Here is a 26,741-nt window from a genome sequence, read left to right on the forward strand (position 1 = left end):
TCAGGGTATAAATCAGTCTGAATGATCTCTGTGATGGTATAGTGTTGCCAAGGGCCTGCTGCTTTACGCTCCAGAGTCACATTATTGCCATAGCTATTCACTCATATTTGACTATTTAGAAAAAAATCTAAAGGAAAAATGCATCTTTGTCCACACCAGTGTCTAATCAAAGAAGCAGATTTGAATATTTTGTTATCAATATACATTGATGTTTAAGGGAAAAACAAGAAATCCTATTCCCCAAAAGACAGTCCTTGTCATATTGGAAAAGTTGTCTAGATAGGTATTTACAAGCTCTTTTGTGACAAAGTACAAACAAGTGTTATTAAGTGAATCATATGACAAAGTATTGCATTACAGTGTTTCACTGCATCTGTGTGATCAGGATAGGGACACAGATTGTAATCCATGTTCAACATTTTAATAAAAGGCCAAAGACCTGATTGGTGTCGACATCAGCAAACAGTGTTTCAGTTGGTACGAGCAAACATATGTTCTTGTCTGGAACCCAGATAAGCTCTTATCTGGGTAATATTCTATTTTGTGTTGCCAGGAACATCTGTGAGTTCTGTATAAAGGGACATGGCGAGAATAAATACCAAATATGGCATACTTAGCTGGAGGTGCTCCTCTGAAGAACTGGCAGTGACTCATGATGGCTGAACTGAACGATGTTAATCAGGAAAATGATACTTCATCTATCCTTGGCATTTGTTTGATGCTGAAACTCCATTATGCCGTCCCTTTAATACTTTATTTGTTTTTGCCAGTGGGACTCGTAAACTAATAGACACATAGTGAACTGCATTTGACTTGAACTGCAAATGGAGAAAACAAAAGCAAATCCTTCGCTTATCAAAGATCCCAGGAAGTGCTGTGAATCTTTTTCAATGATTAACATTAAGAATGCAAATTGATAATAAATAAATAAAGAATAACAGCAATTAGATTAGATTACAGCATGTTTATACATGTCTAAGGGGGTACTTGTCAAATCTTCACAGGGAAAAATGATCAACATTATCTTAAAAATAAATGTCTATTTCCTACAGTTAGAATGATCCTATTTCTTTTGTATCAATTTCATGATTAGTTGTTATCATGAATGGGACATTTATATCAAAAAGGGTGCAATTTCTGTTTAAAGATATTCATTTTTACCATTTTACCATTGAGCGAAGCAGCAAATCATCACATTGGGGAAGCTGTTAACAACAAATTATTGGCATGTTTGTTTTAAAAGTTAACTTAAAACGATAAATTGAGTTTTAAGACATTATTTAATCAGACGACTCATTGCTGTAACCTGGACAATTATGAATGGATTTTGATTGGTCAGGAACACATTCAGACACACATAGTCATGTTACAGCCGTCTAGTTTTTATCTCTTATTCTTTGTGTACGTACACAACTTGCTGCAGCGACTTCAACCTGATTAGGTAAACCACAGAGGGAGGGATGAGATACCAGAACTCACACAGATAGTATCTCCTCCATTACTGACCAGCAGCCACGTGCAGCCAGGTACACACACACACACACACACACACACACACACACACACACACACACACACACACACACACACACACACACACACACACACACACACACACACACACACACACACACACACACACACACACACACACACACACACACACACACACACACACACACACACACACACACACACACACACACACACACGTTCCATATCCACCTTTGGGTCCGTTCCATATCCTTATCAACAGACAACCTCAGACATGTTTATCATGACGAGAGGTCAGACTGCTTGTCTCTTGCTACCGTTCTTTATCATATCTGAGCTGCCAAAGAACGTTCTTTTCTGCCTTCATCATGTGAAAATATCCAAGCATGAGGGAAGGTTTTGGTCAAGTTAACAAGCCAGTCAGTGTGTAGAAACCAGCATCAGGCATGCAACAAGAACAAATCCTTCAACTTTTGGCCACACAATAGAACCGTGGCTTTATCCATTGCAATTCCTGTATGTCGCTCAGCCCACCTCTTTGATCCAGAACTCTCCATGAAATATTTTACAGACATGTATGGTTCCCAGGTGAGGATCCACTGACATTTTCTCTGTGGCAACCATTGGACATAAATATTGTTGGTTTTGAAGGGTCACTAAAGGGAAAGTTCTACTGACTTTGGTGGTTGAGATATTACATCAACATTCCAATTTGCCCAATAATGACATGCTAAGATGCTGCCAACATAATTTAAGGTGATGAACTTGATAAATATTACTTGCTACTAGCATTATAGCATTTACTGTTGGAGTATTATTTAGACTCAAAGTCTTGTTATCTTTTACGATCTAAGACAAAGACTTGAGAAAGGTATTGTTCCTGCAGCACCGGACAACAGGCATAATTGAATTAACATACAAGCTGTGAAATTGTGCTGACTGTGTGAATATGTCATAAGTCAGATAGCAGCAGCTGTAGGCAGCCCGCTCAGTAAAGGTCCCTGAATGCTCAATAGCTATCATGAGGTCTTGACCTTCCAGTAAATGTGTCACTGTGATGAACGGTTAGTGTGACCTGACCAGGAAACACTCCTAGCTATTGAAAATCTTTCCCAATAGTTAAGAACCTCCAGTGGTGAACGGAATGTAAATCCTTTATTTTTACTTAGACTTTTAGTGTTTTGCTGGCTTTTTTAGACTTCAGTGATTGATGCTCTGATTGCTCAGTGTAACATAAGACCAAGATGTTCTCTATTATTAAATGAAGATAAGGTCAGCCATGTGTGACATTCAGTAGAACCCATAACAGGCTCTGCTCTGGTAACACAATCTCTATTATACAAAGTGGCTACAGTCCAGGAATGTAGATATCATATCAAAGAGAAACAATTTGAAGCCAAAATTTATGTTTTCCACATGATTCTAAGAATAGATAACTGCAAAACAATTATTTTCTGGGAAATGTTCAGCCACAACAATGACAGCAAGGCTCTCATGGGTGTGAACTCGCTGGCCATTGCTCATACAGTCAGTACGCAGAGAGGAGTTATTTTGTTGTAAATATGCCTGATAAAATCAGCCTGCTTCTGTTGTGCAGAACCATGTACGCATTTCAGGCAAGGCCAGACACATGCCTGGAGGCTGGAATCTTATCAGAGGCATATTTACCATCATATCATGACAACCCACAATGACAGATAGGTCTGGAATTCCTCTGATCACTAAACTGTTGCAAAGTGGAAACTTTTATTTTTCTCCATACTTGGAAACCATTATCTTTGCTTCAATGGTTGCAGAAATGTAAGGAATGAAATTGGGAATGTATTGACTAATAGCCGAATTCTAACATTAGGGATTTAGACAATTTTCAAGACTTTGTTCTCCAGTGATTGTAATCAAAAGTTAATTTTATGTAGCATTTTCTGTCCTTGTGTCTAATTAGTTCAATACAAACGACTGACAGAAAAGCGCTCTTCAGTAAAATACTTTTTATTGCCTAAGTGATTTATGATGAGTAGTACAAACTATAAAAGTATCCATATACAACCTTTTACACAGAATAAGACATCGGTTGGCAGAAACAAAAAGGTCCATAAAACAGTACAATGTTTCAAACATCTTCTGATACTAAACATGCAAGAGGATAAATGTCACTGGACGTCAAATGTTGTGTAATACTAGGTACATACTGGAATAAACTGTCTGTATGCATCAAGTATCTCAAGAGAACTGAGATGAGACTAACTTCCATATCAAAGATCAGAAATCCACTCCTGATGAACAGTAAAAACAGACCCTGGTGGTGCTGAATGCTCCCACAGTGTGCAGCAGACTTCAGATCAAACAGGAAGGACGCTTTCTAAATTAGCTCAAGGGCGACATCTAGTGCCCATAAGCAGGAAGAACAAGCAACATTTTAAAATGCAGTAACAGATTTACAGCCATTTGAATCACATTTTTTAAGGAAAGTCAACATATTAACACAAACACATACTTTATATGTCAACTGTGATTAGATATTTAACATGATGCAAGAATAACACAGACCGAGTAAACAACCACAGCCGGACATCACTGCTATTTTACCTCATTAAATAAAAGCTAACAGGAGGCAAAGCCAACTAAGCAGATTTATGTTCCTTTATGTTCAATGTGTCAGCACAGACTCAACCCTTTATTACATTTGTTGTAGTTTTGACCTTCTTTATTATTGGTTATGATAATAGTATGCACCAGCTTCTTTGAAAAGAGCCAGGGACACCCAACCAAGCGCAATCGATAAATCAAGTATCATTCACCCTGTTGTCTAGACTACATATTTGGAAGTAAAGCAAAGGTGATGTCAGACTGAGATCCCACCTGTCTTATCACTTGTTAGATAATGCCCTGTTCTCATTGTAAAGGGTCTTGAAATACCCTTCATCCCAGTGTCTTGGAAAAGCACGGGTGGGTTAAAACCATGAGGTATGATGACCAAAACTATGAAAATAACCTCCACACTGTCAAACACCTTCATTTTAAGGGAAAACCAGAAGTTCTTGATTAAAAATATTAACCAGTGGGACTGTCATGAATTCTACTTTTTTGGTGTGCTTTGAAAACAAAACAAATATGATAATATTGCAAATGATCAACATAAAAGGTAGAATTACTTTTTATGTTAGCAGCATACCACCTACTTGAGCAATGAGCACTGTGCTAATATCTGTGAGCAGTCTCGGCTGACATAAAATATTCAAATTAGAAACAGATTCCTTGTTGCAGGAGGGTTTAGGTCTCAATCATCGTTTTGCCTGAGGATCCTTTTCTCCTCCTCTACGAAATTCTTGTCAGAAGTCGCTTGTCCCTGGTCCCTCTTCCTCTTTTCCTTCTGCTTAAAGGTCTCCACTCGGCGTTTCTTGGAAGACAGGTCTTGCTTGTCTGATTCATCATCTGAAGAGCGATGACGGAGGGTTTGGGGATTTATGTAGGGGATGGATGAAGAGAGGAAAATAAAGATGTTTGAGTTACTCAACAGCACTCTATTTAAACATATCAATAGGCTCTATTTCACTGTGGGTGCAAAGTGAAAGCAATGAAAGTGTACATTTACTTTAAATTGTTCTCGTTTTGTCTTTGGATGTGTTGTGCATCTCAAGTTATCAATACAATGGCATTGCCCTGGGTTTATGCCAACTCAGTCAACTTGCTTATTGCAAATGCACAGTTTTCTTTTAGGCTTTAATTGACAAAGGGCACTTGATACATTTACAGTTTATGCTGGATATTGCTTCATCTAAATATTCCATGTGGTATACATTAAAATGCAAAGAAACATGTTCTTATGACTGGGATGATGGGATCGGTGTATCGATTTATTGATCCTCTACCCCAGGGGTTTTCAAAGTTTGGGTAGGTGAGCCTCCCCTCAGAGAACATAAGAACAGCCGCGCCCCCCCTCCCAATTATTATTGCTGTTATTATTATTATTATTATTGTTGTTGTTGCTATAATGCAGGGGTATTCAATTGCATTTCAAAGAGGTCCAGTAAGAGAAAATGTAATTAAATGCTCTGTTTTCGCTGTCTACCTTCCGCCATTTGAAATTACTCCGACTGTTTCTCTCCTCTTGTCTCGTCTCTGTGTTTGAATCTATCGTGCTGACTGCACCGATTTGATTGGCTGAGTAGCGTCACCTCCTTAAAACATTAAACAATAACTTTTTTAAACCTTTTTATTTTTATGTTTTAAACATATTGTATAAAACTCCCCCACTACTTGGACTATTCCTTGCACCCCTCTAGAATAAGCAAGAATGGTCTCAACCATATTGCATCAGTAACGTGCACTTGTTATTATAACAAGATCGCAAGGACGCTGATCGGAAAATTGAGTGTTGTTCAGTTTGTGTGTTGTGGAACATGCGTGTCCGTGCATGAAAATATACCACACACCCAATTACAATTGCATGTTCAATTCACTACCCTGGAATTAATACAGTTGTTAAAGTTGGAACAGCCTGTGGACAGCCGTTCTTCCTTGCATGTCAGTCGCCGACACCTTCTTACAGAGGACAGGCACATCTAGCTGCAGCACGACCCGTATATTCCCGCACGCCGTGTTCTCAAGACATATTTTTTTTAACATTTTCAACATGGTGGATAAATCCTTATATGCTCCCGGCAACACACTGAATGTCAACTTTGCCTCCTTATTACACTCACCCCTACTTTAGTGGGAACAATGAGTCTGCGTCTTTGATGCACAGAGGAATAAACGCAGATCATTCTCTGGCTGCAGCCTTGACCGGTACTTGCTTTTGATCAAAGTCAATGCGGAAAACCTGCACTCACACAGGTAGGTGGAGGGGAAGGGAATGAGCACTTTTACAGCCTTTTTGGCGAGGTGGAGGAACTCGGTCTCCACAGACCGCCACAAGTGGAGTCACTTTACTTGTCTTTTTCTCGTTCTTTTGTGTCTCACGCTGCGCCTCCCCTGAAGCTCTCTGGCGCCCCCCAGGGGAGGCGCGCCTCACACTTTGAAAACCGCTGCTCTACCCAATATCATCTATGCAAAGTAAAAAACATCTGAACGCAACTCCTTCCAAAAGATTTAAAAGTGCTAAAACATGAGAAATGTGGCACTTTATAATGAACAGGAGGTCTACTTTCAGTAAGAACAACAGTTTCATTTTTTCCATTAAATGCCTGAAAGAGCCCAATAATTAAATGGTCGTGGCAGACATTGTGTCATCAACAAATATTACATTGTTGTCCAAATAATCAATAGAATATCATGTTATGGTGGTAGTGATTTACATCCCTACTTTGTATTACTCACTGAGCAGCAGTGGCTGTTCTACGGGGTGGCACGGGGTGGCAGCTGCAACCTCAGAAAAATGCCTTGCCACCCCAGCTGCGACCCCAGTTGGCAGCTTTGTTTTGAAAGAAAAGTTTTGGCTCATTGGACATTTATGAGAGAAAATCTCTAATGTCCGAGTGCAAGTGAATGCAGCACAAGACGCGAGCCTTGTAACCCCTCCCCTGGCGCGAGCCTGGAAATATGATTGGCGGCGATTTCATTTGAACGTGGGGACAGCGCAAAACGAGAAGCATTTCGGATCCAAGTAGACGGAAGGAATGAGGTATTTGCGGTCTACAGTGACAGAGAAGAGCCTGTTAGGTATGGCTGCAAGGCAAGGCAAGTTTATTTATATAGCACTTTTCTGTACGCGACAATTCAAAGTGCTTTACAAAACAAATTAAAAGACTTTTTAGGAATACATACAGTAAAAACACATATATAATGGCATTTTACAACAGACATTACAAAGCAAATATAATAAAATAATACAAATAAACACCACAGGTATACAATACATGTTTAAAAGGCATACTGTAGTGCGAATATGAGCAGCTCAATTAGAAGCAGCCAAAGAGATATGTTTTTAGTCTCCCTTTAAAAATAGTAAGCGTTTCTGCGGACGTGCATGATTTGGGTAGTTTGTTCCAGATTGTCGGGGCATAATAGCTAAATGCTGCCTCTGCATGTTTTGTTTTACTCTCGGAACCGATAGCAGACCCGTCCCAGAAGACCTGAGGCACCTTGATGGCTCGTAATTATGCAGGACAGGAGTTCAACAATATACTTTGGTCCTAAACCATGTAATGATTTAAAAACTAGCAATAGTATTTTAAAATTAATTATTTGGCCGACTGGAAGCCAGTGTAAAGATTTCAGAACCGGACTGATGTGATCCACTCTTTTAATGTTAGTGAGGACACGTGCAGCAGCGTTCTGAATCAGCTGCAGCTTTCTGATTTATTTTGTTGTCAGCCCTGTGAATACACTATTGCAGCAGTCAAGTCTACTGAAAATAAAAGCATGGACAAGCTTTTCTAAGTCCTGTTGTGACATTAGTTTTGTAATCCTTGATTTCTTCAGGCTGTACTCAGCATTGAATCAAAATGCACCATAGCTTTAAATCTTAATAAGTTTGTGAGGCGTTTTGCTGAACAAGATGGTAATCGCCACATTCAGCTGTTATAGGCATGCCAACTTGATGCTCTGCTCACGGACGACTCGATGAGCATAATAAACTGTTAAGATGATGACCTTACGTGTGTAAATATATTTTTTTCTTTGTGGGGTCTGCCCCCAAAAACAGTTTTAAGTCCTGAGAAAGTCAAATAAGACGTAAAACTTCACTGCCCAGCCAAAAAAAAGTAACCACTTTGACTTAACTAGGCCAGTAGGTAAGGGCTTTCCACTGGATAATAACTGCAGCGATATATATGTTTTAGCTGAATACACGTTTTGTAACCCTAACTGATGCAGTTAGTCACTTCTTTAATGTTTGTTCTTTCTGATGTAAAGTCCAGGTTGTAACTGTTTGCAGTAAAGTTGTGGGGCGCTGAACTGTTCCTTTGAATCTTGAATTTTGATACATGATAGTAATTACTTGTCTTTCAAATTTGAAGGAGGGTGAGCAAGCATCTTGAGGAACATTCATCATTAACTCCTCCAAAAAATATAGTTTACTCAATAATAACACTGAATATGTGAATCATAAAAGGGATTGACAGCTGATAGGAATAATATGATTGTTGATATGATCATATTCATACAGACACACATCGATGAGACAGTTAATTAATGTACTTATTCCAGTAGTCTGCATAGATTTGGTACCCCTGCTGGTCTAAGAGTGAGACAAACTCATTCAGTTAAAATTCATTCAATTATGTCTGCCACCTTATATATTTATATGTAAGGCTTTAATGATGTGGTACAATAATGTCACCAAATGTTATTGAGTTAAAATATTAATATTGTCGCTTTCCAAGTTAACATTGATTGATATGACTGCGATTAAATCAGCATATACTTCTGCCAGGCGATTCCACCCCTCAAAATCTCCTGCCACCCCATGAATATTTTTCTAGATCCGCCCCTGCTGAGCAGGCATGCTTTAAACATGGTCCTGGCCAGTTGACATTACTAAACTATCTGGCACAGTACATCTACAACTAGGATAGTAGGCTACTGTAAACCAGCTCAATTCGCTTGTTCATACTTAGAAGAAAGTAAAAATGCCCTGTTATCATTTCATACGGGACTAACCTGATTCAGAGAGTTCCTCATCGGGGGGTAAGAATCGGGCCGTGCCACCAAAAGGCTGCGGTGCATCTTCCCCATTGTCCTCGTACACATTGGACCACTTTATAGCCATGTCCATGCCTGGGGGAGGTCCCTTCTTCCTCTCTGGCTCTGAAGAGTAGCTCTCAGGAGGGGGCACAGCATTTGTCTTCCATGGCTTGAACTCTCTGGCAGGCTTCAAAAAAAGATGTACAAAACTGACTAAGGGAAAGACTCAGAACAATTCCTGAACTAGACACCACATTTCCGATAGGTTTAAAACGTTACGTAGTTACAAGCGTAAAGCCACTTAAAATATCATCAGCTCTGCCTTAGCTATGGAGTATCGACTATAGTAGTAACACAGCTAACTACATTTTCGTTAACTAACTAGTGTTTTTACCTCTTCAGGAGCTTTGACCGTCAGACTCTCCCAGTCTATCTCCTTGTTGAGCGGGTTGTAGAGGAAGGCAGGCTTGGACACGGAGCCGAACAGCTCTTCAGGTTTGGGTAACGGAGCTCCACCGGCGGCTCGTTTTGGTCCCGTGTCGCCATGAGCGTCTGTCCCCGGCTTCTTCTTCCGACTTTCCCCCTCCTCGTCGGAGTCGCTGCCATCGCTGCTGTCGCTCAGATCATCGTAGCTCGAAAAGAAACCCAAAGAGCCCGTCTTCTTTTCTTCTGCCATTGTGCAGGAGCTACTTGTTTTCTAATGAGTAACAACCTGTTTGTGTTATAATAAATAAAAGAGTAGTAAAAAGCTGTATGTTTATATTTGTGTCAGTAAGCTTTACTCCATTTTGAATGAGCCTCCAAAAGAGTCGTAATGTTTTTTCGCTAGTGTCGTAACGACTGTCGCAAACCTGTTTCATTAAAGGAGCAGCCCGAGTTATTAACCAAAACCAGAGCATTGGAGTTTACCAGCGCCATATAGAGAGAATTATATTACATGGCTCTGGAGCTTACTAATGGCAGTGAGTCCGTACTTTTGTTAAGATGCAAATTGTTATTTTATTTTTGCAGAATTTGTAACTTCACTTGTTGCATGGCCTTTTGTTATGTATATGCTACCGTGCTTTATTTTTTTACAAACAGCCACTTTGTATGTTTTGTCTTATTTGATTGTGTTTCTTAAACCATAGAAGAAGGCAGTGATATACTGCACTGTACTGTACTTTGCTTTTTACCTTACTAAACGGCCAAAATATCTTCGAGCGAGGGGAGGGGCGAAACTGTCGGAAGTTAATTCATAACAAAAGCCCTCGTTTGCTGAAAGACACTTGATGATAGATCTAGCATTTCTGAGATATCTTTGGAATGACAACAGAGAGGCCTTTATGAGACAGGCTTTAATGCCCTCTCAGAGCCTATTTGATAAGACTAGATTTATAGCCTTTCTAGCAAGGTAAAGTTAGAAAGATATTCACAAACTTAAAAACAAACAAAATAAATATTACAGTTCTTGCACAACATACAAAAAAAATCTGATTTATTTCAATATTATATTTGTTGGTAAATTGTATAACCTACAACCATGTTCATCTAAAGGCCAGCATGATCAGGTCGGGAAGTGTGACAACATTTTTGGACCACTAGAGTGCAATATAGTCACACTATTGTGCCATACCAAAAAGAAGTAAGGCACTGACAGGAACTTAAACACAATTCTGCATTGGCCTAAACATTGTCCACTCTGGTTTGCAACTACACTTTTTTATAAAAGCAATTCCTTGAAGTAATGGCTGTAATTATTATTCCACCTTTATTTAACCAGGTGGTCCCATTGAGATCATCGATCTCTTTTTCAAGGGAGACCTGTCATTCTCTTACCTCATTAGACTGCCTTTAAATCACTAAAAGATTCAGAGTGTCTATAACTTTTTTCAGGTTACACGACCTCTTCTGTTTATTAAGAGCAGTTCAGAAAACCAAAAATTTCTGTCTGCTCGACTTGGAGAGGCCAGTTTTTGCCTTCCTGAACAGATCAAACACAGACTAAAAAACACAGGATAGACAGGTAAACATAAATCTAGTATGAAAACTGCTTGTAATCTTGCTTTCCATTCTTCATTCTCTTTCTTTTTCGCTTCAAAATGATCAATCCCGACAGGCAAGGCGGGTAACTGCTTGGGTCCCCGGACCAGAAGGGGGCCCCTAAATAAATTGGATTAAGAAGGTCCACAGCAACGACAACATGAAACACCCTTTAATTTACTGCAACGACATGTCGGGAAACCCCCTCAAGGCGGCCCGATGCATATCGTAAAATGCTGCTTCTTATCTTAAGATTTGTTGCCCCTTGGGGGGGGGGGGGGGGGGTGCTGTTGGCTGTGCGTGGTGATGAAAAGTTGATTCGAGGGGCCCCCAGTGAATGTTTGCCTAGGGCCCCCACATTCTCTAGAATCGCCACTGATGATTACTATACAGTTGCTGCAATTAAGATGTTTTGGGAGTTTTAGGTGAATTTGAGGTCAGATCTTCACAGAGATTTACTGGAACTCCAGTCCTGACAGATCCTGGAAGTAAAAGTTAATGTGCGGGAAAAGTATTTTACAACCTCTTGCTTGCTCTTGATTGTCCTGATATTCTCTGAGTGACTAGACTGGGTGTCCTGCTATCACCCTGAAGTGAAATACGTCTTTGATACTGGAGAGTTTTTGTTTTATTCTTATCTAAAAACAGAGGGACAATAGCTATACAGTATGAGACTTCAAAGGTCTTTTATTTTGAAACTCTACTTCAGATTGTCCTGATTCTCTCGGAGTGACGGGGTGTCCTGCTATCACCCTGAAGTGAAATACGTCTTTGATACTGGAGAGTTTTTGTTTTATTCTTATCTAAAAACTTTGAAAGAATGTTGAACTTGTTGAACTTACACAGCAGTTTTCTCCTCTTTGTCATATTTCAGAAAAAGTTATTTAAACTGTGAGACTGACCAACAATGACATTTCTCTTTCAGCCAGAGCTAATGGTTAAATGAAACCTTCATTGTCTTATGTAGGTTCTTTCTTTAAATCTGTACAGTCTTAATAAACTGGTCACGGATTTGACAACACATTCTTGGAACCATCTCCCAGGTACCATGACTCCCATATCCGGTTCAGCCAAGCTGCATCTAAACATTTGAAATATTACATTTATTCACAGCTTTAGGTTTTAAGATGAATGTGTCTTAAAACAATTGAGGTTGTTAGATCCTTCCACTTGTCCCACAACCGTTTCCCTTGTTTTCCTAAATTGAAACAAGACCAGATGTGTACAGTTTGGTGCACACAAATCAAGTAAAATCAACTTAATTCTGAATTATTCTTGTAACATGTCATTAGTTATACCCTTCTTTGTGTTTTCCCTCCTACTTCTCCAATACATTGGCTCTCTTAGGACACTTTGAGACATTTTCTGAAGAATGAAAGTTATCTTGTCAAGCATATTCTTTGCTTTTCATCATAATAGCAGTGCAATGTTCTGGAAAATAGTTTAATCCAGTAGGGAGAATGTGTTCTTTAGTTGGTACAATAAACCCTTCCTTCCTTCAGCTTTTTTCTTCTATCTCCACAGAGCTTGACCATGGTGTGAGAAATTCCCCATAGGGATGAAAAGCCACACCTCTCCAAGTCTCTGTTTAATCTAGCCATTCATAATATCTTAAATGTCTTTATTTTATCCAACAGCTTAGCAACAGGTCAGGACATATCTAAGGTAAGCATTTGAGTGGGTGGTTTACTCAGTGTTAGCCCATACACCAGTAGTAAGATCTATTTTGTTTTACTTATTTACAATTACCACGAAAGATTTCTATACTCATTTGAGATAAGGACATTTTACTCAATAATCACAATGAATTGGCAGAATGCATCAGATGTTATCCCCTTGTATGCTAAATGTGCTTTTTTTGGACTGCACATTAGGTGACTGAGTATTTTGGATCTTGATTGTGGAAATCCTGTTTACGTCTAAGATAATTAAACCCACAGTCCATCTTGAAGTCGGCGAGCAACAACTGGATAATTAAATAAGGGGTGCTGTTGTGTTGTTAAACCCAGATGGATTTTTTCATTCTCTTTTCATCAGACAATAATGTAAGCAGCTATTTATCTGCATATAATTGTTTGTGATTGTAGACATTTATTACGAAATTGGTAAGGAATTCACCTTTCAACCTTTTTAGTCACAGTCTTATTCACAGATTATTTGCACTTATTAATGCAAACTAGAAGAGTTTTAAGTAGATGCAACCACTGGCTGATGCTGCTGAGGTGACCTTTGACCTGAAGCTCTATTGATGTAGCGGGATGACACAGGATGTAGAACATTACACTTAAAATGGTTAATGAGGAGCAAGTTGATGTCAAGATCATTGCCTGTATTCATTGGAAGTGCACATTTGTATATTTGGGGGGTTGTTTTTGTTCTTTTGAGAAGTATGTATAGCCCAACTAGCATTTCCATGCAAGCAATTTTGTTATATTCCACTTGATTCATGTCTATTACACCTTGGAGCAGCCTGATAAAACTAATAGACTTAACTATGGCTTTTAATATTCATGATATTACTTTTATAGTCTCATTTTACATGCAGCAATGCAACACACAACTATGCTACGGAAAAAAACTGTCAAAGCAACACCTGTGTAAAATAAATATTCACGCTCACACTCTCTTCCAGCATTACTTTATATATATCTGTCATCAATCCTTTTATCATTTTTTCCATCTCTTTTCCATTTGAATCCAACAGCAATATGATAAACTGGAAAATGGCCGAGGTGGAAACAACATGTGGTGTCACGAATGGTCTTTTTTTCACCCTTTTTTTTCCTCCTGAGACTCAGCTGAAGTCAAGAAGCAACATTCATGTTTAAACATGTATTTTTATATTTATACATGGTGCATGTGCCTTAGCAAAATGTGCTAATGCATGTTTGCTTCACTTCAACTTCATTCTTTAATGCATGTGTTCTCTATGCATTATGTTCATCTTTCTCCCTACTTTTCCTTTGATTCCCCTTTCTTTACTCCTGTTCTCAATGTATCAAGAATGCTTCCACTGCCTCTTCATAACACATGCGCCCTACACCACTGTGTTTTCTCTGGTCACCGAACACTTTTCAAACTTGATAGGTGGCATTCTTTCGCTCATTACATTAACTCTCGGCTCTGTTTGCACCGTGGCCTGTCGGGGCTCGTGGTTGGAGGCCGGATCTGACTCAAGTGGCAAAATGACTGAATGTGAGAGAAAAAAAGAGAGATAAAAAAGAGACAAGCTGGTTACTGCTGGGAGAAGGTGTGGGAGATCTGGGTCAAAAGGACAGTTTGGGGGTGAGAGGGGTGGGATGTTGTGTGGGCAGAGTTGGGTGTTGGGGGGGATCATCCCCATCACATGTTCCACGGTGTCCTGCGGTGTGGATGGCTGTGGACTAAGCACAAACATCTTACTCAACCCTATGCCCTTCCTGATGCTCTCATTTGCACCGCAGCCTCCACAACATGCCCATACACATACACTTACACACACAACTTAAGATCTCGTCTTATCTCAGAGCAGTTCATTCATACAAAAGTGAATGGCAGTTTCTTTTGCCGCTCTTCGGTTTATGATGGAATGTCAGAATGATAAATGATTACTGTATGAGGTAACCACAGTGTCAGTTTTTGATTATGGGTCTTCTTTGTGTGCATGTTCAACTACGTTAAAACATGCAGGGAAATATAGCAAACCGCAACTAACCCTCTAGGTTTAAATATGTAACATTTTAGCTGCATTCACATGTTGTCTTTTGAAAGTCGAAGTTGTGGTTCTTTGGAGGATTTTATGTTATGATGGTGCCATCTGTTCCAATTTGAAATCATTAAATTCAGATGATCTGTCTGCAGCCTTCGGCAGTCCATTTGACGGTAACATCTTTTTGCTATCCATTTTCATTGAAAAGCTCTAGTTATTGTCCAATTGTGTGGGCTTAAGTTCGCCTTAAAATATGTTTCTTTGTTATTCTCCAGATGTAGATACTCTATAAAAGTAATACTTAGATGTTTTCTTAAAAGCTACACTAAAAAAACAACACTTTAACCATGCCTTCTTGGATTTTTGATAGTCCCTACTCAAAAGCTAACATTTGCTTTGATACTTTGTTAAATAGTTGTCAAATCCTATCTTGTCTATTCTTAACAGACACGAGAGACACTTACACAGGACCCTAAGGGGCACAAAAATAAACAGAGACAGGCCAGAGTGCTTGTATGATCTTTGGGATGAGTTTCAAGGCTGTCTGCAAAACAGATTGGTCACTGGAAAAGCCTCACTGTTCTGCACATGTCACAGAAGAATGCTTTGAGCCGAGGCCAGCAACATACACTTTTCAAATGCATCATTCAAAGGACCCCTGTCAGTTCTGTCCGCCTATCATTTACAAAGAGAGTTGAAAGCCAGTTACTGTATACATATTGCCACGCTCTAAAGAGGATCAAAAGCAAAGAAAATGTAGCATTTCCATAACTGTAGCTAATACAGTAGCATTTATATTCTTATAACGCACATTATCTCACATTTTCAATGTGAATAAGACGATGCTTGATGCTTTTTAAGACAAAACAACACTTGAAGCTAATATTTCTGAGCGAATCTTTTTTCCTGAATCTTTCAGAACCTCTTTACACAGAGGGGACACATGTTTATGTAAAAATACATGAAAAAGTGTTTTTTGCATAACAGGTGACCTTTAAGAAGTGATTGTACATGTATGAATAACATGTGCTAAGGGATTTTCCTCTTGACAAGAGCGGACAGCTATGTTTCAGAAATCATGGGATTTCATGTGGGTTATTATGTTCGGGATTTGTAATTAGACAGCACATTTAATACATTACTGCTAGAGAAAAAATTAATGTACATGCTTCAATTCACAAAAGGAATGCAAAGTCAAGTGTCGTGCAATTCAAAGGATAAGTAAAAAGAAAATAGCTTTGGTGACAGGCTAACTTCTTCAGTTCTTCCAGTCTTTATGCTAAGCTAAGCTAATCAACAATTGTCCCTAAAAAGTAAGTGGTTGGCTATGGTTTCTTATTTATCGCACTGAAATGGATCTTCATGTTTATTTCGAAATAAAAATATGTACATTTTCCAAGTGTCTAACTACTCCTCTAAACATGACCCAATGCAACAGCCAGATATCAGCAGCATGATAGCAGCTAACAGGGTTAGCCCATACTGTTTGTTCCTGTGCCAGTCCCTGTCCTGCTGTAGGTCTGATGTGTGATGGGCCGTGTAAGAAAGGGATTGGGGGCACATTTCACACCTTGGGGGCAGCTTGGTGGGGGGCTGGCAGCAGCTTGATGAACAGAGTGCACCTGGCTGAGAGCTGAGTTCCCCCAGCCTCCCTGGTACGGACACGGTTTACAGATCAAAGTGAGGTAATCCCTGCTTCATCCAGTCACACACTCCTCCACATATGCCTTCTCCTCCTTGAAGTCCTTGTGGACCTTCACCAGACGTTGTTTCATCTCCAGGCCCCTCGCCATCTGTAGCCTGCTCTGCTTCCTTGACATCCTGCAAAGTGCTCTCTATATGAAACACACCTCAATCGGCCTCTCTCCCATGTTTGAACTGTCTGTTTCCCCTGATGCCCATGGTGAACCCTGGAGCTCTGGCTGTGGGATTTTCCGACTCATTAGCTCTGCTCAGTCAAGTGAAGAAGCCTGCAGATTCCTTCCAGCCAAGTTCATCAACCCGGCCAGTGGCTCCGACTGTGAGGTGATAGTAGAAGGGGGTTCAATCCATCGGACCCCGCAGCGACTTTGTTTAGTGTGAAATGAGATGAGGAGGAGGGGCACGAGGATGAGCAGAGGGCAGAAGATGGGAGTGCTAATCAAATGCCTGTGCATGGGTTTTGATGAATTGGGATGTGGGCAGCACCACACCCTAACGCAGTGCAGCGTATTTAACGAAGCTTAGCAGTGTAGTTACGGGGGTGTTAACGCCTGTCAGTTATACGACTGCTCCTCCTGGCAGCAGGTGTCTGTTTGACCCTGGTTCTAATGTGCAGACGGTGTCCTGTTGACCTGGACTGTTTGAAGCAATACTTACAGCAAAGAAGAAGAGGGAAAGAAGGGGAACAACTTTTCACACCAGCATTCTCCAAAGGTTTCCTGATGACCCTGTTAACTGTTAAAATAATGATGGTTGCTCTCATGACATGTTCTCTGACATTTGGTTTTTGTTTTTCTTCTTTTGGATGTATCTGAAAAAGCCTGCAAGGTTAGTTGGCCTGAAAAATCATGGATTTGTTTTGAGTTAATCATCATTACCTGTAATCTCCTTCCAAGCAAACTGCATATGTATAAGTAAGTCCAATTTTCCACTTTTGATCATTTTCATTGTTTTATTCCTTGTTCTTGTTTTGTTGTTGCTGTTCTTGTGATGTTTTGTTTGTGTTCCCATGTTTCTTTTTGAAAATATATCTTAATATCAATGAGAATGCCTAATTGCATATAAAATTCAATAAATACATTAAAAAAAATCCCTTGGTTTTTGCTCTCTACCAAATCCCGATGAAAATATTCGGCTCTTAAGCTGCTAAATAGTCCATTATTTTGTACATACGGAATGCTTACTTTGCTTCCTGCTGCAGCTGGAAACATGCATTGATGGGTGGTGGGAGTAACTAAAACATCACATTTGAATCCAAAACAAAGAGCTTAAAGACGCTAAAACACTTTTATTTTCATTTTGGATTGTCACTAAACAAGTGAGCCCTTTCACATCACTTGTAGTAATTTTCCAAACAAACACATTTATGAGTATAGCTTTAAGTTTTTGTTTTGTGAGAAAAAGAGTAACACTTTCTCAATACTTTTTCGAGTAGGGACAACCATCAAAAATCACATGACCACAACTTTCCCTAAATATAGGTTGTCTTATCGTCATGGATCCTGCAAGAACGGTTTGAGTTGTTTCCGTTTTTGCTCTGAAAACCGGTAAACCTTGTAAATCCAAGATAATTTATATATTTGGTGCAAGCTTTAAATATTTCAGGATCATCTTTCAAGACAACAGGGAATAAGGATTTGTTATTCCAATAAAAACCCTAGGAGTTCTGATCTAAAAGTCTCATTATATTCTGAACGATTTAAAATGCTGAGTTGTACGCTGCAAGAGGACAGAGGTCAATCACACACACTTCTGTTTGGTCAGGAGATTCACAGGGTCCCTCTGTTGGACATTTACAGGAAGAACTCAGAGCAGCCTGTCAGACACTCCCTGTTACGAGAAGACATGGCCCAGCTCCATGTTACTGCACAGTACAAACCTCACATGTCAGTAAACCTACTGTACTGCTGGTATGTGATGGGCTGGATGTAGGTATTTGAGCTGCTGTATTAGATTTCACACAGATTTCATGATTCAAAAACAAAGCCCTGCCTTTTTCTATTCGACCAGGCAGTCCTGGAGCCTTGCTTGCTGCACTCAGATCAGACCTGAATACTAAGCTAAAAAAAGGTGCTGAAAAGATTAAATCTCTTCCTCCTGATTGGAATACTTACCAGTTTCCTGCTTTGTTTTACCCATTGCTTAACTTCTGCCTCCAATGCTGTTCACAAATGTCTCCTTTATTTGTCTTGGCACCAGAGCCATTTCTGTTTGAGAAACAAGCAGGCAAACAACAGGGCTTATACAGATATAGCCCTGTATAGGGAAGATCAAGTGTCCTTGTCTCTATGCTGTAAATACATGCAGAGGAATTAGAGTTGACAAGCAGCCGGAGTCTCTGGGATGACAGCATGGTAATTTAGCTCTGAAACACCACACAGGAAATGAAAACCTTAAGAAAAGTGTCAATGATTGTAAAAAGTGTGCCAGATTTGTTTTCCAATTTGCATTTCTTAACAACTTTACAGAGACCCATCTTGTCTCATCCAAATAAAATGTAGCATTAATTTCCCTTTTTGTGGTCTGAGGTAAATAAGGTCATTGAATCCATGAATCCACCAGCAGGCACTTCAGAACAGACACAGATAATGGCCTGATGCCTTCATCCGGTGATTCCTTCTTTCTCTTTTACTCAGGCCACAGGCGACTCATTTAGAGGAAATTGTTCACAGATCTCCACTTGATCACTGTCTCCATTAACAAAGAAGTTTCCATGTATTTTACTTTGGACTTTGTCGATGACTTCATATTGTTCTACTTTTAACTTTGACATGTTTGTGTTTCTTTTCTGTGAAGAGATAAGATGTATGAGCCCAATTATTTTGTCGACTGTGAGTGTTACTGATTTGCCAGTAATATGATTAAAGACCTCATAACTCTTAATGCTGAGAATTATCTTCCTTTTTTGTTCGTGCATTTATTTTGGTTTTCATAATTCTGCTAACCTCAGACTAAAAGGAATAGTTTTAAATAAAGTAAAAACAAATATGGTTTCTCTCACACTTTCTTGCTAATAACAAGGTTTATACTCTTGAGTTGTATAGATCTATACACCTGACTCGAAAAAGTGTATATCCCAAAAAAATTCAACCATAGAGGACCTTTTTAAAACCAGTTTGATAAGCCGCAAAATGATTTAACTCCACCAGTCTTTTATTTTCACTTACAACATCACTAGATTTAAGTGATATACGATAACAATTATTATTAAATACTAGAAGTGTTCAGTTACTATGCAGTTTTAAAGAAGTGAGTTATTTTGGGGGACATTTATTCAGTCTCTTTGTAGACCGTGTTACATAACATATCCCCAGCTGACATAACTACAGTCTTGGCCAATTTAGTGTTTGGGTTTCCATCGAGTCCTGAGTCCAGCAGAGCCAGTCAACTCAAAACAGTCTGGAAGTCATGATGGTGATGACCTCAGGGGTATCTTTGTCTAGACTGCTTGGATAAATGTCTTGATTTCCAGGTTTGCAACAGGATATATTCCAAGATATTCATGGTGTTTTAATCAAGCATGCACAAATATCTCTTCATAGTTCCATGTAATGGATAACATCATGATGTGAAGTGGACCACTGAACCACAAGCACTCAGCAAATGGATTTCCAATTTTTTATATCAGCAGTCTTATTGGCAAACATATTGAGGTTAGTAAAAATGTCTTCGGAGGCCAGCTAGGTAGAATGTTCCAAGTCGCATTTCTAACAAATACAAGAACAATGTGCTTCTTTTAAGACTTACATTTCAACTCCAAACACATAATAAATGTCATATTAATGATGTTCTTCAGACACATGCTGTTTGGTATCCAAATCCAAGCCGATTAGTTTTTACTACAAAAGCTGCAGATGATCATAAATATTTGGTGCTATAGTGAGTATAATTAGCAGCAACATGCCCATGTACAATTAAATGAACAGTCAGACTAACTGTTGTGTTTTTATTGGTTTTGCGCAAAACAACAGAAGTGATTATTATGCCGAACAGTCGATGCATGTTTGCAGGATTAGTTTATTGTTGTGGTTGATCTTTAACAGATTTGTTGACAGGAAAAATATATAGTGTTAAACTCTAATTTAAATCTCCCTTATTTTTACATTTGATAATTAATGTACATGGATAACACTTCAGAAGCTATGTATACTTGAGAAGTACATTAATAACTGAAATGCAGTATTTCAAAAAATGTCCAACTGGTACCGGTAACTTACATTTCTCATCTCAAAACACTGACTATCTCATTCATAATGGTACCCGAGCCAAACCTGATTCTGGTTCGGGATTCCCCGCTGGAAGTCTCCGGCTAAAGGTTATTAAACAAACATATGAATGTAGTTCTTTCAGCCAGTTAACTCACAATTCAGGAAATTCTCAATCTTATGTCCTTTTTAAATCCAAGAAGTGACCTAATACTTTTGCTCTTTTATGTCTCTGTAACACTTCTGGCAGGCTGGACACCATAAACATGAGGTCATGATGAGGAAGTATTTTTCTGCGGGCCAGCCACACCAAACCTGGCTGTAGCGCTGATAGCAAACACATGAGGTAGTGGTGATCGTCCATCTGTGTCTGGAGCCTGGCTTCTTAACCTGTGGCCTGGCTGACAGGTGGCACTGCCCCAGTGGACAGAGAGGCCCGAGCTATTTTCTGCCTCGGCAACAGTGGATGGTGAGACGGGGCAGCTGACGGATAGCGACGTTTCCGCAGTTTAAACTAGTCCTGAAATGCAGGGGACAAAAGGTCCTTGCCACCCATGGGGTTCTGTTGGTTCACATGGTTGACATTTCCTGGGAAATCCCATGGGTATATTTATAACAATTGAATAAATTACTATCTTGAATGTTAAAAGTGAAGTACAAATCGCCATTGCCATGAGAAGTTAGTAGAGACAAAACTGCAGGATATAACATTTGTCAGATAAAGAAACCACACAATCCAATTAAAGCAAATGCTGCCCCTAATCTGCTGAATGTGCAACTGTTGCCATATACACTTAAAAGGTAATATTATTTCAATGTTGTGTAAAGAGCTTGTTTCTGCTGCCTCCGTGAGGCAAAGAAGTCTGGGACACTATGATAGTGATCTATTGATGTGGTATTTCTGCCAGATGAGAGTACATTTTAATATTCACCACATGACTGGGACAGGATAGAAAAAGTAAGTCCTCAGGAACAGGAGGGAAGCGGAATCATGCATCTAAAATTACTCTCTAGCTCAGATGTTAAATACTGTCGGGTTCCTCGTGTCTTCTTCTTCTCCTTTAGGGTGTTATTTAGAAAGCCCTTTATCACAGCAGGTCCTCTTCTTTTCCTGCAGTAAATGCATTTTTTTCCCCCTGCTGAAACTGGGAACAATTTTCTGTGCAGTTGTTTCTAATCATCAGTTGAACACATTGTTTTGTGTGTTTTCTCTCCAAAGAAACAAATAGTAAATCTGTTTTACATTGTTTGTGTTTGAAGTTTGGAGTGGATGCACTTGGGGCTTTTTAAGCGCCTGCTCTGCTTCAGTTTCATGCACAGGTAAGCAGAAGAATAAATGACGATTTGAAACAGGAAGAGGAGCAGATGGCCATGGGACGTTCATAACTCTTGAAATACAGATATTAATTATCAAAACATTCACACATGTAAAAGCCATAAAGTCTCTCGGAGAAAAAAAATCTGGATGTTTCCCAATGTCCTCTTTCTCAGGTTTCTCTGAGTTCTCCACAATAAAATCCTGTGCCAGAAATGGTTTTAAACATTCAGAGCAACCAAGTTGGAGTAGCAGATGTTGAGTGCATAGAAAAGGGTATTGATTTAATAATAGCTTTCTTTTCTGACATTATCTGAACTTGTTGGCACACACACTGAGTTTATGGCAAAGTTGAAAATCAAAGAGACTTATATAAAGCCAAAGAAGAAAAGCTCCATTGGCCAGTGGCTCTGTTTTTCAAACTTTGAAGAAATATAACAAAAGAGAAACATGGCCCTCCATTATCATAGAGCCCCCATGCTCGAGTCTAGTGTTGTCACAGGTGTCTGCGGTAGAGCTCTTTAGTTTAAGCACCTTTGCAAACATCCTAATCTCTACCTTAGAATCTGAGGGCTGATATGTGGGCAGAAAATAGGCAATTTGTAAACTCCAGGTATGTCCTGGACTTTCAGGTATGTCCTGGACTTTCAGTGAAAAGGGAAGAGGAAATGACAATAAACCTACCCCCAAACAACCCTAAGCTAAAAGCCATAATTAGATGACGAATGGTGGTCTACAGACGAGCACAGAAGGCTGGACAGGGGCTGACCTGCAGGTAAAGCTTGCCTGTGGTCGAAGCAGTGAAATATTTATGTCCCTCCTAAAAAAACTGGAAGGGCGGCAGCGAGATGGTGTGAAGTCTCCTCTGGGTTGTCACACCCATTAAAGAGGGACATGTATTGTTGAATCCTGCTGTCTCACCTGCCAATACCAAGGTCGCTGTTGTGCAGCATTTCACCTGTGTGATCATATCTGACAGTTACTCTGTAAATATCTCCCACAGTCGGTTTTTGTTTAGTGTTTGTCAATTCAAATACTTCCAAATGTTACAAAACATGTGTTTTCCGTCACAAAACCGTTTCACTGAGGGACTTTTCCTAAAGTAATAAAACCTATTTCTGTCCGTGCTGAGTAAGACTTTCCTTGTCAGCTAAGGTATGTGCATGTGTCATTCCCTGACAACAAAAGTTAGCTTAAAGGAATAGTTTGACATTTTGGGGAATGTGCTTATTTTCTCTCTTGCCTGGAATAAATGAGTAGATTGATACCACTCTCATAGCTGTAGGCCTTCTGCAAGCCGAAATGACTTTTCCTAGGATGTTAAAGTCCTGATGCGCCCTACTCTGCCTCTGATTGGCTTGTTCTCGCTGTCTATGTTGGATAGGTTTAAAACAGATATCAAACGTTTTTTTCACAAAGTGTTTGCGTCCTGTTTAAGTCAGTTTGGTACAAAAAACGATCAATTAATGCTGTGCTAATTTTGCCAGATTCATCTATGAGAGTGCAATCAATATTATAATCTGAGGAATAACTTTTCCTTAAGTGGATTACTCAAATGATCTAATCAAGAATAAGTAGCCTACTATGATTGCCTTTTTTTTTGAATGGTAACAGTAAATGGAGGAATTATCAGGAGAGGTCTGCGCCAAACACAGGATTTGGAAACATGATTTATGCTCAAGAATTAATAGGGTTCAAGACACAACGATTTTCTTTGTGGCTTTCTCTATCATGATTTTCCAACACTTCTTCCCTGCATAAAGATGATATCATCATTACTGCTGGCTTCACTTTAGGTGGAAAATGTTTGGGATCAGGCCTAAATTACCCGCAGCCTAATGGTATCGCCGGAGATAAGAAAGAACATGTCTTTCAAGCCATTCTCTCAACCTTCTCTGGAAATGAAAAGGGATTTTGTATGAGGAACATTGTAGTAAGCAAGCATAAAGCCAGTCTCTGTTCCACAGCCAGCTCCTCAGAGAATTCATGCCAGACAGAGGATCAGCTCCAGAGATGAAAGTAAGGTCAAGGTGGCTTTTTTCTACTCCTCCTTAAATCAGGCTAGTCCTCTCCTCTCCTCTCCTAATCCCTCTGAGACAAACAGACAGAGTTATGTTTGCCAATTCTACTCCAAGTTGGCCAGGTTTTCTGAATTAGGACACCCAGTTTGAATGCAAGCTGGATCGTGTTACCTGTGGTATGATCAGTAGTTTTGTGCCTATAAAACAGAACTTTAAGTCTACATTTTTTCACTACATCGTGCAAAACATATAAACAATGAAAACATGCAATATTGTGTGAAAAGGTTGTCTACTTAAATGGCTACTTATGTAGAGAACACATTTGCAAAATACATAATGCTAACTCTCAATAAGAAAGCAAGTAACCATGTTGCCCAGAATGTCTAGCTAGTACTTCAACCATGTTGTTTTACAGTGAACTGGGTGAATTGATTCCCAATGTAATGGAGTACGGTAAGATGTAAAACTGTTTCAACAGATGAGGTGGATCGGCATTTAATGAGGATAACAATGTAATGAAGAAAAGTGTGAGCAAATCCGACTAGCGAGTTGAACACAGGAAAGTTTCCGCAAAGTACAGTCTATGTGGGAAATCTATGCATAGTAGTAATATTATTCTAAGTTTTCTTTAAGAAACATTGTCACACATTTGTATTTGTCATTTGAGGAAGCCTCACAGTCATCGCTCCACATTAGCTTTTCAAGTTCACACAGGATACAATCAGAGAAGCACTGACTGGTAAACTTACTCTGGGTGTCAGTACCAATTTACCTTATAATGCTGCTTTTTCATCGCTCTTTAGTCATTCATCATGTTTGCAGGGCCACCGTGCTAGATGCTTACTTTTCTGTGTCTGAAAACACATGTTTTATGTCTCTTAGCAAACGCTATAGGATTTGATCTGAATTGTGTATCATCATATCCTAAAATACCTACCAAAGAGTTAAATACTCTCTACAGTAGTGTGCATCCTCCCATAAATTAAAGCTCGACAGCTTGCATACCCATACAGTGGAGCCACTTCCCTTCAAATTTCCACTGAAGTTGTATCATTTGGAAGTTGCACAATCTTCCTTTGTCCCCCTCATTGAGAAAGACGGGGAAAACCATCAGAATACTTTACTATGTAGGCCTGATTTAAAGCAGGTAATTCCAGAGCCACCAGGGAAATAAAGCAGCAAGGATTCAGGGGTTGGACATTAATTATAGCCAATGTATGATGAGGAAAATGTTTTCATCTGACTCAGCACATCTACTTTAAGTTTAAGTTTAAAAGTTCTTTCCAGGCAGTTTTTTTTTCTTCTTGAGAATATTCACTACAAGTACAGACACTGCACTGGTTCCCCAAGCAATGCTATTTAACGATGTTTAGGAAAACCATAAACAATTTTACATGAATATAAAATGTGAGTAATTCAGGATGAACAAGTGTTGTTTTGGCAGCATTTAGAAGTCCAAGGTTTTTAAAAGCTGACTAATGCGCTTGTTATTTTGGGTTTCGTAAAATCCTGCCTGACACGTGCAAAACTAATCACATTTAAAAAAAAACTCTGTTAATGCTGCTAAACAATCAAAAGTATAAGAAAAAGTACGAGAAAAAGCTTTCTGCTGATTTTGCTATAATAAATACCTTATTAGTATTCTTTAATTTAAATTATGTTTTGGGATATTATTGCAATGCCCATCAACTAACAAGGCATTGTTTCAAGAGCGATATATACATCAAATCCATCAGGTCTGTTTACAAGGCTGCACAACGAAAATGAAAAGCCAGGCATGAGGCAAAACCTCCCAATGCAGCGTGTGTGTTCCTCCTCTGTGCCCTCTCTCCACCCCATATGGCCCGCAAAGGGACTTTCACTTTCCCTGCACGCTCCCAAACTTCCTATCAGCCCAAACTCCCCCTTTACCCTGGACTCCCCTGGCCCCTCTCTCCCTGCTTTCCCATGGTCCCTTAAGCTCTGCAAACCACCTTACTGCATACACACACACACACACACACACACACAAGCGCTCTTACATGAAGCATTGTTTCAGCTATTGACTGCGCTGTATTCCACCATCTGCTAAGCACTCTCCCAGCTGTTGCTCACTCTCTCCCCACATGAAAATAACAGCCCTAAGTGCTGATGACACGCACACAGGACAGAAATTACAGTGTGCTTATTAGAGACGGATTCAGGTTTAGTGTCTTTTCAGTCTGCAGGTAGAGTCAACCTCCTTGCATACACGCCAACTTTTGCTCTCGCTGAGGCTGGTTCATGGCATATACTGAGCTGTTTACCTAATGAGGCCACGCTTAACCAACTGCTGCTGTATTATTATGGGAATGATTCACTAACAGTAGGCTCTCAAAAGCACGTTTTTATTATGTCTCCTGGCTGATTCAATTCAACATTTAATGTTACGATCTATCAATCGTAGAGCCTTCCCTTTTCCTCATCCACTTTTATTTTGTCTTTATCCAGTTCGATTGACTTTGGCTTCACTCTGGTCCTGAGAGGATTAAAGTTTCCACACACCCCACATTTACAAGCTGTTACTGCAGTATTATATGTTAACCTGAAAGACAATATGCTCTCCAACCAGCACATGGTGTTTGAATTCAGGATGTCCAGTGGGAAACTCTGGAGATGAAAATCACGAGTGTGCCGGTACATGGACCTGG

The 26,741-nt window shown here is 39.5% G+C and overlaps 1 protein-coding gene across 1 annotated transcript; it reads right to left on the reverse strand.

Moving 5' to 3' along the window:
* Positions 1-3,467: 3,467 nt before the first annotated feature.
* On the reverse strand, positions 3,468-9,959 carry cUnh1orf52 (chromosome Un C1orf52 homolog). The gene is made up of 3 exons (XM_079676664.1): positions 9,515-9,959; positions 9,097-9,307; positions 3,468-4,926 (listed from the first exon to the last, which is right to left on the reverse strand). The coding sequence occupies exons 1-3, from the start codon at positions 9,794-9,796 to the stop codon at positions 4,772-4,774; spliced, it is 648 nt and encodes a 215-aa protein (XP_079532790.1). The 5' UTR covers positions 9,797-9,959; the 3' UTR covers positions 3,468-4,771.
* Between the last annotated feature and the right edge of the window lie 16,782 nt (positions 9,960-26,741).

This window comes from Notothenia rossii (assembly GCF_949606895.1).
Source record: "Notothenia rossii genome assembly, chromosome: 1".
Lineage (NCBI taxonomy): Eukaryota > Metazoa > Chordata > Actinopteri > Perciformes > Nototheniidae > Notothenia > Notothenia rossii.

Bases quoted from the DNA above. Each gene is read 5' to 3' on its own strand.
- cUnh1orf52 (XM_079676664.1), bottom strand. From the start codon at position 9,796: ATGGCAGAAGAAAAGAAGACGGGCTCTTTGGGTTTCTTTTCGAGCTAC. The intron at 9,308-9,514 runs GTAAAAACACTA...CTTTTTTTGAAG, and splicing joins CGGTCAAAGCTCCTGAAGAG to CCTGCCAGAGAGTTCAAGCC. The intron at 4,927-9,096 runs GTTAGTCCCGTA...ATCGCTCTTCAG, and splicing joins TGAGGAACTCTCTGAATCAG to ATGATGAATCAGACAAGCAA.